Source organism: Lottia gigantea (genome assembly GCF_000327385.1).
Source record: "Lottia gigantea unplaced genomic scaffold LOTGIsca_55, whole genome shotgun sequence".
Lineage (NCBI taxonomy): Eukaryota > Metazoa > Mollusca > Gastropoda > Lottiidae > Lottia > Lottia gigantea.
In genome coordinates this window covers 532,707-552,415 of record NW_008709889.1, presented here as the reverse complement: position 1 = coordinate 552,415, position 19,709 = coordinate 532,707, and the positions used below count along the sequence as shown (strand labels likewise).

The 19,709-nt window shown below is 32.2% G+C and overlaps 2 protein-coding genes across 2 annotated transcripts; both read left to right on the top strand.

The window, feature by feature from the left end:
• Nucleotides 1-865: 865 nt before the first annotated feature.
• Nucleotides 866-2,069, top strand: LOTGIDRAFT_126925 (hypothetical protein; the record flags this gene model as incomplete). The annotated part of the gene is made up of 3 exons (XM_009063055.1): nt 866-1,074; nt 1,325-1,545; nt 1,945-2,069. The coding sequence occupies 3 exons, from the start codon at nt 866-868 to the stop codon at nt 2,067-2,069; spliced, it is 555 nt and encodes a 184-aa protein (XP_009061303.1).
• A 7,303-nt stretch (nt 2,070-9,372) lies between these two features.
• Nucleotides 9,373-18,908, top strand: LOTGIDRAFT_166008 (hypothetical protein; the record flags this gene model as incomplete). Its single annotated transcript, XM_009063054.1, has 6 exons — nt 9,373-9,391; nt 10,006-10,040; nt 12,987-13,027; nt 16,255-16,305; nt 18,257-18,389; nt 18,642-18,908. The coding sequence occupies 6 exons, from the start codon at nt 9,373-9,375 to the stop codon at nt 18,906-18,908; spliced, it is 546 nt and encodes a 181-aa protein (XP_009061302.1).
• Between the last annotated feature and the right edge of the window lie 801 nt (nt 18,909-19,709).

The following is a 19,709-nucleotide window of genomic DNA, read 5'->3' as shown; positions in this document are numbered from 1 at the left end:
AATCAAGTGCAGAACAATAAACTTGCACTTTTTTGATCCATGTTTTAATTTGTAATTTTAGTTGGTTCGAGCGCATCTGCTGGTCATCATGCATTAAGTAGTGCAGCATTGACAAGTCAGTTAGCAGCTGCTTTACCACAGTTACTAACAGCAGGGTCACAGAGTCAGTTGTTAGCAGTTTCTCCACAAGTTGCTGGTCTCAATAAGGTATAAATATTTTTATTACGTTGTTTTCTCTAGATTGTCAGGATATAAAGTGTTGATGTCACCCAAATGAACCAGATGAATGTAGCTATGAATGTACTGAGATTGAAGGTGAAACATCACTGGACTTTCCAATCTTTTCATTAGAATTGGGTTTCCTTTAATCTTTAGAATACGTCTATTCCAGATCTTATCTCCAGTAGTAACTCAAAGTCATTCCACATCCACTTCAAGTCAATCAGCAGCAGCGAGTGCTAATCAGACTACATCTAGCCAATCAACTTCTCCCTTACAACAAACATTAACTAAAAGTATAGCAGGTGGACACTCTAATGTTGTCACGACAACCACAATACGCAACCCACCATCTGCTGTCAATCCTATAACATCGAGTAATGGATTGCCAGCCAGCATCAATCAGCTTCTACCAAGTAAGTAAATACATACTTTTATAAAAAGTTCCTTGATGGAGAAATATCCATAGGATATAATTCACAGACAATTCCATAATACTTGTACATGTACATTACTTAGGAGTGGTAGTTCCAAAATCAAATTCAAACTTCAGAGACGAAAAAGTATTTTAATCAAATTTAAGATTTTTGTGTACCATACCAATTGCCACTTTTGAGTGCAGATTCTTGTTGTTTAGAACAAACTAATGATTTGTGTAGATTATTTGTCCCTTCCAGATACAGTTGGTAATTCAACAGAAAGTACAACAGTGGATGGTATTAACCTTGATGAAATTAAAGAGTTTGCTCGTCAGTTTAAAATAAGACGACTGTCTCTTGGCTTAACTCAGACACAAGTTGGTCAGGCATTAAGTGCTACAGAAGGTCCTGCTTATAGTCAGTCGGCCATTTGTAGGTAAATATCAAAACCTTTATTTTTTTAATTTTCATGATAATAATTTGGTCCATTTAAACTCTAGAGCGTTTGTCCATTTAACAAATCAAACTAAAAATAGTCAAAAAAACAACATTCAAGTTTCATTGTGGTAGGTATAATTGTTTCAAGATATGAATATAAAAAAAGTGAAAATGTTTGGGAAATTTTGAACCATGTTAACTCAAAATTGAGCCAATTTTTGTGATCAATAAATTCTGTTGCTTTTCAGATTTGAAAAATTAGACATTACTCCTAAAAGTGCACAAAAAATTAAACCGGTATTAGAGAGATGGATGATGGAAGCTGAAGAACGGTATAAAAATGGTGTTGACAATCTTACAGATTTTATCGGTAGTGAACCTAGTAAAAAACGCAAAAGACGCACATCTTTTACCCCACAGGCACTTGATGTACTTAATCAATATTTTGAAAGAAATACTCATCCCTCAGGTAAGTGACCATGAATATTTTAAATAAGGTATATTAATAGTAGACTACTCCTAGGTATTAACATGCACCTGTACGTGAAACTACTCTTTTGATACTTATTCTTCCACATCTCTTCATCTTTCTAAAACGACAATTTAAGACATCAAAATCCTAATCCAGACAATAATATTTCAAAATTTCATAAACTACAAAAGGGGAAGAGAAGGGGATATCACTGGTCTGTGTCAGATTGGTCTTGAATCAACCGGATATCTTAATCTTTATTTGGAAGGGCAAGGGAGATAACTATATTATTATTTTATACTATGAAATGAAATGAAATGAATGGAGTTTTACGTTCTACTCTTCTGCACCTTGTGGGCTAATGAAGACATTTATACTATGTACTGTTTATTTAAGGTGCTGAAATGACAGATTTATCAGAGAAGTTAAATTATGATCGCGAGGTGATTCGAGTTTGGTTCTGTAATAAAAGACAAGCATTAAAAAACACAATAAAAAAATTAAAACATGACACTCCCTGATTGGTCAGAATGTATAGGAATATTGAAAATTCTTACATATGACTGGTCATTTTTTTAACTTCATCATAACTTATTACGCTAAAATTAGGATCTTCAATTTGATGTTGTGAAAAGTAGCAAAATTTAGCATAATTGATACATAGTTTTGCTTTGTGATCCGTGGATATTTCTTAGAAAGTTGCATACTGATATAGTGAGAAAGGAAGTTGTCAATGGAAATGTGCAATAGGCCTACTGTTTTAGCATTTTGAGAATAGATACAAGTAAAGAGTTATCAGAGACTAGACTTGCTACATTAAGTGGATGGCGTAAATCTCAGAAATAACTGCTGAAGTAATGTAGAAAACACAAACAAACCAACAAACCGATTGTATTACTCAGCAATTTTGGATGGGTAGTGTTTGACAGTAATGAAATGTTTTCACTATGCTGAGACAGATCTGTTGTTTTGATATCCAAGAAAAATATAATAACCTGAAAAGTGCTGGTATAATTGCACATGAAAAATACAAGTGAAAACAGTACCATTCAAACAAATGCAAATCTTGAACATTCATCATTCAAATCAGTGAAGACTGATAAAATATGCTGAAACCTGATTGACTGACAAACTTATGACACAAGAAGAAACGCTGTGAGGGACAATCTCAAAATAACCATATTTATTGTGACTTGCTTTATTTGTTAAACTGTTTGTTATTTTGAAATGTTCCGAGTAGGAGCTGTGTTAGAGAAAATTTTATCTATTTATGTGGATTGTTCGTTATTGTAAATATCAAATAGAAGACTCGATATTCAGAAATGGTCTGGATAATGATTCTAGAATCTAATATGTGAATTCCAAGACATGTGGACAAAGTTAGAAACTCTAAATTAGAGTTTATCTAATATCTGTTGTTCAGATTTTTTATCATATTTTAGTGACAGAAGAAACATAGAAATTATTTGGATATTTTTTTATGGTGATGCTGTTAGTTCTAAAAAGAAATGTTACCATTTGGAATGAAATGTGTTTTACCATATCTTATGTCTTCTGTTCCCTATAATATTATAGAAAATATTGTACAATACAACTGACATGATCAAAATATAATACATCCAGTACAGAATAAATTTGCTGAACTAAAAGAGAATGTAGAAGATGTCTTAAGAACTTAACATGTGTCCAGAAACATATGATTGTGTTGTTGATTTGTTTGTGTACTTTATTATTGTGTTATTTATTCAAAGTGTATTTGTTAGTGTTATTGTTAATATGTGTCACAGTTTGGACAATTTTAAAGGTGAATACTTGCCTTATTCTATAATTAATTAATTCTATTAATCAAATATTAATCTATAGCAGATCTAACTTGTTTCAACCCTTTTTAATGTGAAAACCTGTCACAGGTTCATTTACAATACCAGTCTCAGATGATGTTAATAAATCAGATAGTGTTTATAAGTGATATTGTATTCAAGTTACATCACATGAATCTTATGAATTACTAACCATATACCATTTGACTAGCTTAAATAAGCTCAAACAAAGAATGAGAATTAAGATTTGTATTTTATTTTGAGATAAGACAAAATGTTTGTACCTTACTGTTTTGAAGATATGTATGAAATTATAAGTAAGATCATGTTATCTAAGTCAAATAATGTGTCTGAAGTTAAAGGTTATGTTTGTATATATTTTGGTATTTTTTAATTTTATAGTGCTATTGAATTTAGACATTATAATGATGAATATTTACTGTAGTCATATAATATGTAAACAGGGTTTCTCATTGATTACATTGTATTTCATACTATCATTCATTCATGAATATTTTATCATTGTCAGGCCACAAAATTTGATTAGAATTAAACCTGGATAGAAATACTAATCATCTTATATACTGCTATATGTATAATATAATGTTTAATATTTCTTACTGTTAAACTTTCGATTGAGACTAAAGACAGTGCAATATATTTTATCGTTTACTATGCATGAGAAACAAAGAATCTGTTTGAGAATCATTGTAATTCAAGTATTAAAACAATGCCGATAGGAAATCTACATTATTCTGATACTGATTTATTCTTATTTAAATCAGACTTTTGTCATAATATGATATCTCTACAATATACTGAGATTAATAGGTATATCTTATCTGATTTTGTGGTCTGCATTCACCCTTTTATGTGTCACCAATTTTCATTGGCTTCATCCTGTATTGATATGTTGTTGAAATTAGGATGTAAATTCCATTTCATTGTGTAGTTGATTTGAAAGTTACAAGTGGGGATTTAAAATGTATTTGACAATTTAAAATGAGGATAAGGAAAGAAGATAATAATAATGGGTTTTAACTGACAATGATGAAAACTTTTAAAAATTTAATCCACACAAAGTTCAAATGAAGAACCACACAATTTTAGTGATAAACAAAAAAGAATATTATTATTGTTTGACTTTTTTCAGTTTTAAAATTGTTGCAATTACATGCTTTATCTCTTGAAAGTTGTCCTACCCCACCCATCTCCCCATATCACATGATTCTCTGCCCCACCGCTCCACTTCTGCCCATTCTGATCACAGTCCCATCCCAAACAGCATTATAACATTTGCATCACTATAACTCATCAACCGTTTGCTTAATATACCTCTGAATTGAAAGTTTTTCCAAATATGAAATTCTGGTCTGAACCACCATGCTTGACACAGTTTTAAATCCATCAGGTTTTGTATCTGTTCTTGCTCAAATTTGTGAAAGGATAATTTTGTAACTTTTTAAGAAAAGGGTTCAATGAATTGTGAGCTGATATTGTGTCAAATATTTTAGATGTCAGTAAAAACATTAACTTTTTAAGTCAATACGTTCATTAAATAGATCATTTGTGAAGTGGAATACAGTCATGCGCTAGAGAAGTACTGTAGTGCAATTTAATATTGAATCTTTATTTTAATCAATTGACTACTCTGAGGGCATTATAAAAATAACCCTAACCCTAGATGTGAAGCTGAGAAAACTTTATGTCCTAAGGGTCGGACAACTTATACCACATATTATGTAACTTATATGAAATGATAAAAACCAACGGCCAAGTACTTAAAAAAAATATTGTATAGTTTATTGAATGATATATTTGTTACGGAACCCTAAAGCCTTTGCTCTTCTCTGAAAAGTCTCTAGTAGCATTTATTATTATTTATCTTTACCAAACTTTTATGCCAGAATAATTCTATAGCTCATGTTTTAAGAAAATAAATGAATTGTCAATAATAATTTATTAACAGGTTTATTATTGTTAATTAAATTACTGATTTATGCTTGATTAAATATTCTTTATGATTATTTTATATGGCAAGTGGTTGACACATTCATCTCTTCTGTAGTTTATTTAACCTTTAACCGTTATACTTGAAAGATCATTTACATGTATTTAGTTTTATAGTTGGTCAATCTTGTTGCCAGCTTTGCAAGAGTAAAAATGTATGAACTTTTATTAAGAATCATGAAATTTTGCTATATGATACAGGTTAATGCTTTATAATTGTAATCTTTCTAAATTCTGTATAAAATTAAGAATTCCAGGATCTCGTATTTGCCTGGATTATTTTTAAATTTTGCAAATCTGATAACAAGATGGAGAAACTGTAAAAACGTTACACTTTGACTTCTTAGTGATAGCTGTCTTCATCCTTTATACCCATTATTTACCCAACTTATCACAATTAGCATTTTAACAGTTAATATTTCAATGGGGCCAATGTTACAGCTACTATCAGATCTGATTATTTTAAATATGCTGGTAGTTTATTGTCAAATCTATAACTGTGCAATATTTAAAGTTTTATTGAAAAGTTTAAAATGTTGGAATAAAAGTCATACACATTAAGTTTTGTTTCACCTGAGATGATGTAACAGTCCAAAGGTATTTCCAGGTCCTGTCCTGACATTGCTGTTATCACACTCAGCAGTACCTTCATGTATATTGAATATCACATCAACTAGATACACATATTGGGGTAGAGATCACATTAAATAACAGAACACAATTTTAAGGATACTACTCCTGAGTTTAATTGTACACGCTTCGACAATTTACATAGTCATCATCATGTGAAATAGTGAACACATAATATACATTTCACAGCCTGCCTTGAACTGAATTATGACTAAATTTGGTACAATAATAATGCAATACTGCCCAATTTGTTCTAGGTGAGTTTCTTGATGGCTTGCATCCATTGATAGGGATAATTAACAGTTGCACTTCAAACTAACTTCTTACTAGCTTTATAGGGTACCATGAACTTATGAAAACCCTGACCCAAACCCCAGCTGCTTTCAGATCTGTCCCCCAAAACACACCCATGGCAAAAATGTATAAAGTATAAAGCCAAACGGACCCAAACCAATCTAATCAAAATTAAATTACAATTTCGAACCTTTTTTGTTTTCTTAGAACATACATCTTCCTGATGATAGAACATACATCCCATTGGCTATAGGATGCCTTGAACACACATCTCATTGGCTATAGAATGCCTTGAACACACATCTCATTGACTATTGATGCCTAGAACACACATCTCATTGGCTATAGGATGCCTAAAACACACATCTCATTGACTATGGATGCCTAGAACAAACATCTCATTGGCTATAGGATGCCTTGAACACACATCTCATTGACTATGGATGCCTAGAACAAACATCTCATTGACTATGGATGCCTAGAACAAACATCTCATTGACTATGGATGCCTAGAACAAACATCTCATTGACTATAGGATGCCTAGAACACACATCTCATTGGCTATAGGATGCATAGAACACACATCTCATTGACTATAGGATGCCTTAAAACACACCCCATTGGCTATAGGGCTAAAGGATGGCTAAAACACACATGTAATTGGCTATAGGACGCCTAGAACACACATCTAATTGGCTATAAGATGCCTTGAACACATATCCCGTTGGCTATAGAATGCATAGAACACACATCCCTTTGGCTATAGGATGCCTTGAACACACATCTCATTGGCTATAGGATGCCTTGAACACACACCCCATTGGCTATAGGATACCTAAAACACATACATGTATCTTATTGGCTATAGGATGTCTAGAACACACATTCATTGGCTATAGGATACATAGAACACACATTCATTGGCCATAGGATGTCTAGAACACACATTCATTGGCTACAGGATACATAGAACACACATTCATTGGCTAAAGGATACATAGAACACACATTCATTGGCCATAGCATGTCTAGAACACACATTCATTGGCCATAGGATGTCTAGAACACACATTCATTGGCTATAGGATGTCCAGAACATCCACCTCATTGGCTATAGGATGCCTAGAACTATAGGATGCCTAGAACAAACATCTCATTGGCCATATGATGCCTAGAACCATGGCTATACAGAATTTTTGTACAAAATGTGCCTGCAATGCCGAGGTCAGAAAGACTGTACACACATAGATATTAATGATTGGTGAAAACTTTTAATTATATGCAATAAGGACATAATGATAGAATTAAGAATAAATGATAATTCATTAGAAACACCAACTAATCAAATACATGTAGTTTGCTTAATTTGACACTTAGAAATAAGGAAACCCATCTTTAAATAACCCCTTTGTTACAGTCTCTACTATAACAGTGTATTTGAATACTATGTCATATATCCGATCAGACGATTTTAATGTGAGATTGCGAGCCCAAGAAGTGAAATATCATCATTGCAAAAAAAAAGTGCCTACAGAAATTTTTGATACGGCAAAATGTATCTGCGCACGGCGAGCGTGCATGCGTGGTTTTGTCGAAGCGTGCCTGACATATATCTCATTGGCTATAGGATACCTAAAACACACATTCATTGACTATATGATGCTTTGAACACACATCTCATTGGCTACAGGAAACCTGCAGAGAAACGTAGACAGATCCTAATTATGAGCGTGTATTAAAGGGGTCGTCACACTGAAATAATAAGATAACCGTTTCTTCATTGGGATAATTATTAAACCAGGACGATAGAAAATTTCGTCTGAGATCTGCAAGAATCGGACAGTATAGGATGAAATGCATTTCATCTTCAACTTGATTGCTATTACATGGTCTGCAAATTCGTTGATCTCTGGGGATTTTTGAACGTTGACCTTGTTCAATGTAGAGGAGACGCGTAGAGCAATGAGCATCGCAAATTAGCAAAATAAAAGCACAGCTTATGCGACAGAGGACTATTGAGATAATTCTCAATAAATGTTGGGTTTTATCCTGCAGTAAAAATCACAACGGGGAGAGTTTGAAATTAGAGTATTCAAACTTAAATGACGTTGTTTAAAGCAGGATAAACACTGTGGAATATCATCTACATGAGACATGACCACACCCATAATTTAACAATATTGATTTGACTGGTGTGATTTTAATCTACCATTATTGGTAGACATTATACACCCGTATTGGTTTCAAGGAAGCTAGGAAACACATCCCACTGGCTACAAGGTAGGCCTACCTAGCCTTTGACAGACAACCCTATAGAGTGTCTTAGGCTATACTTAGCCTACACCCCATTTGGTACAAACAACTTCGGCTGTATGGTAGTTTACCTTGCCGCCCTAGTGTCTATGAGGTACCTTGTACACACGGCCCGTTGGCTACGAGGTTATGTACAGTGAGCTCACAAACAATTTCCTTTATAGTACGGTACTTTGAATACGTTGAATGGCTACGGGGAGCTATGCAGAAATACCATTAATTGGACTTGCATCTTGAAGATTTAGACCTATCTTACAATTTCATTGGGATGTTGCTATGATGTTATTTTTTTTTTTTTAAAGGTAATAAAGGTCTAATTTCCCTTTCTCACAATCAATTAAATATCAATGTCCATCAAAACACCATGCAAAAGTCCTAGATTATCGTGTCTTTACCGCGGACTGGAAGTTTTGGCGGCTAATGGGAGACAACTACGTGCAGTGGGATTTAAAATAGATTAGCCTCCCTTTGATCATTCCTACAATCCCGAAGCATATCAATCCGCTTTTACCAGACAGTTATAGGCCTACGACACCTGGCAGGTCTGCAGGCCTAGAGTACAGAAGGCCTTTTTACACCCAGTGATTTCGAAACACGTAGCCTTAGCAAGCAAATGTTGAAACGACGTTAAAAAAATCTGTTCCCCATAGCTTACACAGTACAAAATATCATAAGTAGGACTAACAAAGACAGACGCCGAAATATTGATTGGACGATAGAATTCCAAAGATTAAGATTAACACACCACAGTTTAATATGATTAACCGACAGGAAAGTTTGATTTTAGCGGAATTACCTCAAATTGATCGATTAAATAATGATTAAAGATATAGCGTAACCTACCTCAACTTTTACAACCTATAGAAATAGAAACATGATCATAGATTATCTATTAGAACTTGTTTTTAAAGAGGGCAATTCTTAGCTTTTATTTATGTTACATGGATATGTTTTGTCCATGATCCGTGCATATTCTTTCACTTCTCCCCTGAACTAAAAGAAACCTATAAGATTGATTTCAAGTATCAAACAATCATAAATTACCAAAATCCAATAGTTGTCAAAAAGTTTTGCCTGGCATTCGTATAGTATTCCTCTCCGATAAGCGTCTAACTGAATCAAGTTATTAAATCTTACATAGAGCTATCGTGTATCTCTCTTTCATATCATTTTATCTGTACAGTGAAATAGAAGCCGAATAGAGGGAAGATGACTGATTTTTAATCTCGGTGTTAAAACCGTTATCTCATACAAACATTGTATGAACATAACAATAAACTGATGTACACATAAAACAAAATAAACCACAAAAAAATAACTTGATGTCAAATGGGGTGACACTTGCGGATATTTCTTTTTAAAGGTGTAACTTTACATCCTATTTTGCAGCTAATAGATTGGCCTGGTCTAATAGTACCAACCACGTACAGCGAGAGAAGTGCAACTACAAACTGAGTGTATTTAGTACAATGGTGCTCATTCGGGACATGTTGTGGTTATTTCTTTATTTCTTTAACAACTTTGTAGACCTACGACGATTATCACATCTAAACATTGCGTTCACAACAAGATATTCTCAGACGCAAGATTTTCAATATCAAAAAATACTTTCTGATGATTGAGTCTGAAAGTGCAATGTCAAAATTTCAGAGCGGAGCTAAGATAGTTCTCAAAACAAAACTTTATTAATTTATTAATAGTTAAATTGTTGATAATCTGTTTATCTTGATTCTTATCAAGTAGTGGACTATTTTTAATGATTAAGATAACGATGCTAGTAACAATTTAAAGGTGCAAATGTTTTTGTCAAAGCTACTGTAAATCTTTATTAAAGATTATAGGTTGTTATCAAAGCGACTGTAATAAATTTCCTTCTTGAAGATAGGTTGTTGGTCAAATCTTTATTAAAGACTATAGGATGTTGTCAAAGCTGTTGTAAATCTTTATTAAAGACTATAGGACTATGTCAAAGCTGTTGTAAATCTTTATTAAAGACTATAGGATGCTGTCAAAGCTGTTGTAAATCTTTATTAAAGACTATAGGTTGTTGTCAAAGCTGTTGTAAATCTTTATTAAAGACTATAGGATGTTGTCAAAGCTGTTGTAAATCTTTATTAAAGACTATAGGATGTTGTCAAAGCTGCTGTAAATCTTTATTAAAGACTATATGTTGTTGTCAAAGCTGTTGTAAATCTTTATTAAAGACTTTAGGATGTTGTCAAAGCTGTTGTAAATCTTTATTAAAGACTATAGTAGTTAGTCAAACCTGTTGTAAATCTTTATTAAAGACTATAGGATGTTGTGAAAGCTGCTGTAAATTTGTATTACAGACTACAGTTTGTTGTGAAAGCTGTTGTAGATCTTTCTTGAAGACTATAGAAGTTAGTAAAACCTGTTGTAAATCTTTATTAAAGACTGTAGGTTGTTGTGATAGCTGTTGTAAATCTTTATTAAAGACTATAGGATGTTGTCAAAGCTGTTGTAAATCTTTATTAAAGACTATAGGAAATTAGTTATTAAAGACTAGGCTGTTGTAAAGCTGCTGTAAAGCTTTCTTGAAGACTATAGAAGTTTGTTGTCAAAGCTGTTGTAAATCTTTATTAAAGACTATAGGATGTTGTCAAAGCTGTTGTAAATCTTTGTTAAAGACTATAGTTTGTCGTCATGGATTCATGGTTACTGTAAATGTTTGTTAAAGACTATAGGATGTTGTCAAATCTGTTGTAAATCTTTATTACAGACTATAACAAATTTGTTATTAAAGACTATAGATTGCTGTAAAGTCTTTCTTAAAGACTGTGGCAGTTTGTTGTCAAAGCTGCTGTAAATCTTTATTAAAGACTATAGGTTGTTGTCAAAGCTGCTGTAAATCTTTATTAAAGACTATAGGTTGTTGTCAAAGCTCCTGTTGAAAACAATGGTAGTTTCTGGACATTATTTTAAAGTACATATCAGCCTCAAATAGTTTTGAGCGCCAAGTTATGTCTACCTGAGACCATTGCTCCAGACTGTAGGAACCATACGAAAACATACATAATCAATTATTAACAAGTGTGGGTTGCTCAGTGACAGTCTGAGGTTAAACTTTTGATAAATATTGATATAAAATTTCATTCAATGTAAGACTCTTTCATTCAATTTATAAAATACAAATGGGGTAAAGGAAAGGTGTTCCATTAAAAACCGTAATAATATTTATCATAAAGTGTTGATTACTCACTACCTAATTATATAAACCTTTCGGAGATGCCTTTTTCTGCAATGGTATGTAATATTAAGAACACAAGTTATATGGATCTACTACTTCAGGTTTATTACATACGTTTCGAAACATATATAATCTACCCTCTGTTGTTATTGTAGGCACATCTTTAATCATGATTGTTATTATTAGGCTCTATATCCCTTAATGGCTTATTTTGATTTACCTATATATCTTGTGTTATTTAGTTATTATTCATTTTACTTGATAACATTACCTGTATGTGTTCCGAAACGTAGTATGTAATAAAACTAGAAGTAGTATATCCATATAACTGGTGTTCTTAATGTTTACCTTCCTGCTTCTATATGTCTTACAAAGATGGCATGTAAAAAAAAACATATCCGTGTTTAGAATCTACAGTCTCCAGCCTAAGAATTTGACAACAAGTAAACTTACTTCAGCTGTGAAGAGACATGAACACAATCCCCCAAACCCAAACCTCCGAACCGTATATTGCTTTTATCCCCCACCCAATATCTGTGTGTTTCCCACTGACCCAATAAAATATTTCTCACATCATTCATTGAAAGTGCATGTACATCAGATAAGAAATTGTAATTGTACTTTATAAAAAGTGTGAAAGGAATTCAGATAATTTAAATCAAACAACTGGTATAAATGATTCAAAACAGATTGTAAATTATTTGATACCTGACTGAAGTCTGAGTTTAAAGGGACGAATCGTAGTTTTTATTTTCATCTTTATTTTCCTGTGTGTGGGGTATTGTGATGTTTTAAGGTTCTAACGTGCGATTTGATTAACTGTTTAAAATGATTTAACAAAAATTTGGAAGTTTTTATTTGAGCCCAATCCCACTTTTTCCATCATTAATCATTTTACAATGTTTCAATACACATCTATCGTGGCTCTTCCATTACACTCCTCGTATACTATCTCTTAATTTCAAACTCGATATTTTTAATCTTTTGCTTAACATCTGTTGATTTTTTTAACACCCAAACAATATTTGACACAAAAACTTTCACAAGCAGTCAATATTTGGTATTAAAATGGAAAATATGAATTAATCTGTCAATCTAATTGTAAGGAGTTTTTCATGTAATTTAGGGAGGATAAAAGAAGAGCCTATCTTCTGTTTACCAGAATTTACAGTCGGAAAGGAAAATTATTGAGTTGACTTTATTGTAAATATCATCATTATATTCTGATTAATAGATTCATTAAGCAGGTAATTAATTAAGCTTTATCCAGCCTACCTTATCAATCCAAACTCTGATCCATCGAGATAATTCTTAGCCGGAAAACGACATCGACTATCATTTTTCCTTTGTTAGAAAAGATCGTGAGTTACTGAGAGTCAAACCAACTGACTCCTATTTTTAATACTTTCTAAATACACCGTTTAAACATCGCTTGATTTATTGTATATGGCATTGTAATGGTTTAATAATAAGTGGTTGTAATTAAGCAATGTTTGAATTTAGATAATTAGTTCTATCTGTAAATATTTTTGATTTGAAATAACTGCTGATACGTGATTTGAATGGTGAATTTTGAAGCCGAGCTTCAAGTAACCTTTCCACACTGACTGATTGATACTCATTGTGATTATATTTTAATGTGATTTGATTGTTTTTGTTTAGATAACGGTGATTCAGGGAATTACCTTTTCAAGTCGCCGACAAATTATTTGGATTTAGAATGTCGGCTGCAGAGAATGGCAATGCTAGAGGCAAAGGCAGGCGAGTGAGAACTGATGAAGGGTCATCCAACAGTCGTGGTTCTAATTCCAATTCGCCAGTCCCTTTAAAATCTCCATCTATTAAAACAACAAAAGCCATGTCTACCAGTTTAAAAAGGTAAGAAATGAACACAATGTATTTGATTGTAGTAGATAGTTAGATTGTCTTATATACCATGTCTATACAGTCATATACTCTACTACCATACACACCATAGGCCTACTCTAGTCTACCTAATTTGCATATAAGCTTATAACTCTTAGTACTTCATATCTAACGAACAAAATGGGAAATTGTTGATATATTTGGAAAGATCTCGATCCAAGCTTTCCGATGATGTGCTGGATTTGAAAATCCATGAATTTTGAAGGTGGTAATTGACCTCTGACATATATACTCTGCTGGGGGTAATATTAAGACTAACAGCCAGCCATATTGACTATTGTAGAAAAATATGGTAAAAACCTGGCTACATACCCTACTTATTACTAACAACTTAGACATTGTTTTTATCTCAGAGTTAAAGACACACATCTTCTTAATTCTATAAATTCTCATGTGATTTTTTCCACCTCAGTTTTATTATATTCTAAGCTATTTGTATGAAATGCACTTTATAGGTTAAAGAGATAATACTTAATATACAGTGGACATTTGACAATGATTTTGTCCATTTTTAGTTTGTGACTATGAGTTGTGAAATTTTGGAGATGTTTTTAGATTTAACTATTAGACTTTATATTTTTGCTGGCTCCTGTTCAATTTGAATGTACTAATAAATTATTAGTTTAAGAGATTAGGTAATTCTCTACAAGTACTATTATATTTTTTATTGCCTTTGACGCTTTGATTGTGACCAATTTAGGGTGATATATCAAAGTTTTAATTTTATATTTTAATTCTCCTAAAGGGGAACAGTCGGCATTTTCGGGGATTGATTCGGGTCGTCATTGTGCTGTAATAGACTTAAGTACAAAAACCCACGAACATCACATAATCCCTTCAAATATACCTCAAACTAGAAATTTTCCTATATATGTGTTTTCTATATATATATGTCATAATCTCACTAAAATTCGAGATGAATTTCTAACTTTCAAACGTGAATAATTATGGATACACATGGGTTTGAAGGCTCAAATATCAACGATGAGCTGTAAACACTATTACTGATTATGTAAGCTAAATAAATTCCTGTTTCTGAAACTAAGATATGATTGGTCTTACGTAAAGTGAAGATGCTCCTTTAAGATTTAGATTTATAGAACTAGAGAAATGTACTTTAATAGTTTGGTGTTTGGTAGAATTTGTTAGATGAAAGAGACCTGTAACAACCTGTGTTACAAGTCTTACTGTGTATTTGAGTTGGTATTGTTTTGTTGATCATGATTTTAGCTCACATATCCAGAAAAATCTTCAGTGTTTTTGATTAGAGTGTATTTGAGGTGATATCTCAGTTTAGAATTGTACTAATTATAATACAGTATTATATAGTACTAACTATAATACAAGCATATCATTCAGGAATGTCCCCTCAAAGTGTAATGAAAACTTATGATTTTTTTATTCAACTCAATAAAAATCCATTCCAAGTTCAGAGGTCTTTTTCATGTCTGGATAATCCAAGTTACTGAATTTGAATTATTGTTTATTGGTGACTGCTTTGATAGCTATGAGTTAGAAATTGTTTTCATAGATATGATTCAGAATTGTATAAACTGTACATCACAAATGTGATTTCTATTCTTATAGAGGTTGTAATAAGGTTTCTAGTTTTTTGAAATGACATCACAATCACATAAGCTGCATATAATGTCTTAGGGCCTTCGTGATAGTGATGTCATAAAGTGCTAAGATGACGTTTGTGATGCTAATTGATACTATCAGTGTACCCAATGCACAAATAGATATAAGTATACATCTGCAAACTTTGTGAGAACAAAAATAAAATGTGGTATTTATTGATAAAAAGTTTGACAGCAGTTTTGTTTAATTTTAATGTGGGTTCTTGATCTATCCATGATTTTAATAAATGATCTAGTCTTATAATATATTATCTTTATAACTACAATTGATTTTAAAACAATTCTTTTTAGTTTAAGGAAAAGTCATTAAAACAAAATGCAGTTGTCTAATGAGACAGGAAGCACCATGCAGTATGCATTGAGGGAATTTAGTTAGAAAGCCACATAAGTCAACTCTCAAATTTAATTTTGATGACCGATCTTTAATGCGTACAGCACATGGAGCCTCAGTTTAGTGTCCCATCCGAATGACTAGATGCTTTTTACATGTCAGTCCATTTGACAGTCAAAATGAATTCGAACCTCCCACACATTAAAGTTTGAGAACAATAACACTGAAACCAACATCTTCATGTTATGGGAGAAAAAAAAAACCTAGACAAAATTTGCCTATGAATTACAGATAAAAGATAATTAATGACTGCAAACTGTCATAAGATAAAGTAGGAATTTTAGGTTGTAACATTAAGTAATTTGTATCTAAATAGTACTATGAGAAGTAAATACCAAACATTGGATAAATACATCCCTAAGGTAGCTAAAAATAACATTGCTCTGAAAGAACTTTATCAAACTTGGTAATAGTTGACATAATTTTAGATAAATTTCATTACTGGTACTGAACTAATGTTTTTTTATTTTCAGAATCCAGAAAGAACTTGCTGATATTACATTGGATCCTCCACCTAACTGCAGGTAAGTTTGATCAAATCTGTATACTTAATTTTAAAGATGACCAGATAAAAAAGATGCTACTTTACTTGCTATGGTATATTTGAATTTGTTATTGTGATCCTGGTTAATATTTTGAGCTTAAGCCTGATACAAGCTCAATCAAAAGCTGTGCTCACAACAGCACATGGAATAGCTCCAGTCAGAGTAGAACACAATTGCAAAGGAGTGATAGTTCTCTGTAAAAGTTTATATTTTTTGGATCAAATTCAAATGTTTTCATTCAGAAGAGCACAAATGATTACATCACTTGAATTATCTCAAGTTGTTGCATAAAACCACATTACCAATTTTCTTAGTTAGCCTTTTGGAAAAAAGCAACAGTATTATCTATTGAGGTCTTTAAATTTGTTGGTAAAGACAGTTTTACTTTAAATCAATTAAAATCATTATTGAGAGTCATTACAAATGACCCAATGGGATCCAAATTGTAAATGCTTTTCAGGCAGAAATTAGTTATATAGTTTCACCCTGTGTGGAGTTGAATTGGAATCCACATGCAACATGAAAGAGATTATAATGTTTATGAAGTAGGCTAATAAAAGAAGTTTGTCACTTTAACAGTGTCCATGTATATAAATGTTACTAAATAGCCAGTTGAACTATTGACTTGCCAGCTATTTTTATTGATTATTTATGATTAAAGATGCAATCTGTCAACTATTGTATTATAGAAGAGGATAAGATATCAGAATTACTCTGGAATGCATCGGTTTAAGTAATTATTCACTTGATGATACAATCATGATTTCGATTGTTCAACTATTGACTTTAACATCTATGTGTTGAAAAATAGTTTGATGATTTATTGAAGGCAATAAGATTAAATAGAGTAGTCCTTCTTATATGAGATTCTAGTCTATTGTAGTTCATTGATGATGCACTTCTTCAGGTCAGTTCTACGATAGAATAGATTTTGTGGAACTAGTCCGAAATATCTAGATCTATTCCAGTATTTAATGGATATTTTGACAGTTATTGGCTGGAGTTGAGTCAGAAAAACTAGACCCTGATTCATTGGGGATTTTCAATACCTCCAAAGGTGCACTTTTTCTTTTATTATGATCAATTATCTTTACGACAACTGTAAGATAGTATTGGGCATCATCTTTCATTTGTCTTTTTAGTATCACATGACTCTGAGACCCTTGAACTTTTGATTGCGCACACATTTTTAAATGGCTGTCAACGGATTATTTTCGTTAAAAAAACTTAAATGCACCTGCATAGGTGATATAAATGGAGGGGGAGTTTTGAATATAATTGGGTTTGGCAGATCCTATTTAAGTAAATAGGTTTAAAACTCTTGCATCTTCAGAGATGCAGAAAATCCCCACAAAACACAGCCTAGTTTTCTACACCAGCTGACAACAGTCAAAATTTCTATCTGAAGTTGGTATAGAGGCAGATGTTTTGATCTAAAATAAAAACTAAACTTATGTTCAAAATCGCTGAATAAACCTAACAGGAGGATAGTCTAGTAAATTCAGTATGAATAAGAACTTTGTAAATAGTATATTCCTCTATAAACTAAATATCAAAATGAAAAGATTGAAAGAAAATTGTGCAATGACTTTTTCATAATATGATTTTAAACATCTTTAAAAAATACTGTAACATATTGTGTCTATGAGGCAGTGGATAGATCATAACTATAATTGGTTGACAACTTTATAGTTAAAGATTTGACCAATTCATTGAAACTTGTCTCAATACACCTTAACACCAATTGTACCCAAATCAACGCTTGTAAATGGCAAACCTGAGTACTAATGTGTGAAATCTCTATGTAATCATGGTGTTTTTTGATGATTATATAAACTTAAGTCATCACTGATATTACTCTGTACAATGTCAACTGGCAGATATAACTAACAGCTGAGCAAGTCTTTTTAATATTTTATCTGTATTTCAGTGCTGGACCCAAGGGAGACAACATGTATGAATGGGCATCAACTATTTTAGGACCACATGGTTCTGTGTATGAAGGCGGGGTATTTTTTCTAGACATACATTTCTCTCATGAATATCCCTTTAAACCACCAAAGGTAAGAAATCACTATCATTTTGGTTATTACCAAAAGTCATTGTCAACTGAGAAAATGCTATTACAAAGATAAGTACAACCATGAACATAAGGTGAAATTTTACATATGAGTTTGTACAGTATAATGGTCTAGCAAGAAGATATTTTAGTGATTGTTTTTACCAGTCACAGATGTACGCTTTCAGAATAAAAACTTAGAGATTCATTATAGATGTAATTCGCATGACAAACATTGTGTATCTTATATCTTCAGGTTAGCTTTAAGACAAGAATTTACCATTGTAATATCAATAGTCAAGGTGCTATTTGTTTGGATATATTGAAAGAGAATTGGAGCCCAGCTCTGACTATATCCAAAGTGTTATTGTCAATCTGTTCCTTATTAACAGACTGTAATCCAGCTGATCCACTAGTCGGAAGTATAGCTACTCAATATACACAGAATAGGACGGAACATGATCGTCAGGCACGACTGTGGACACAACGTTATGCCACAGGATTCCCAGTGCCAGATTCATAATCAACATTTCAACATTTTGATTGGATGAATTTATAAACATTTCTATGGGCCAACACGAGTTTGAATGTCAGTTTTTGATTGGATAGATTTATCAACTTTGTATCGGCCAATGTCATTTTTTATTGGATGAAATTATATACATTGCTATCAGCCATTTCATGTTTCAATATCATTTATTGATTGTACAAAATTCTTGATATTTCTATTGAATATCAGTATAGGTCAATCTCTGATTGGTTGAATTTATGAAATTTGAACTCATTTGGCATTTTTGGAAAAATGTAAGAATAAATTTTTGTGTTTGTGTCTTATTATTGGAAAGATGATGAAACTATCTTGTTAAGCCATTGAATTTATTGGATAGAAGTATTTGTGGAATATGAGGGTTTTTGATTGGCTAATGATGCCAGAACATGTATATTATATTAACTAACACTGTGAATCAGTCAAGTCATGTCTGATTGGTTAAAAAAAGAATCGGTATAATTATGCCAGTGATTGCATAGGACAATATTTTTGGAATATTTTGTCGTTATTTTCATTGGATAATACCAATAATTCGATTTCATTGGTTGAAATTTATGTATCAGGGATTGGATGAAATAAGCTGTATTTGATAAATTAAGTGGTAATCTATTATTTCATATGTATAATGAATATTTTATGTGGATATAATATCATGTACCAGTGACTTATATTGTGTTTGTACATCTTTAAAACTAGGTTGCAGATAAAATTTGGGTATATCTGTTATCAAGTGCTTGCCGTTTTTCAAATCGTCTCTTGAATAAAATATATTTA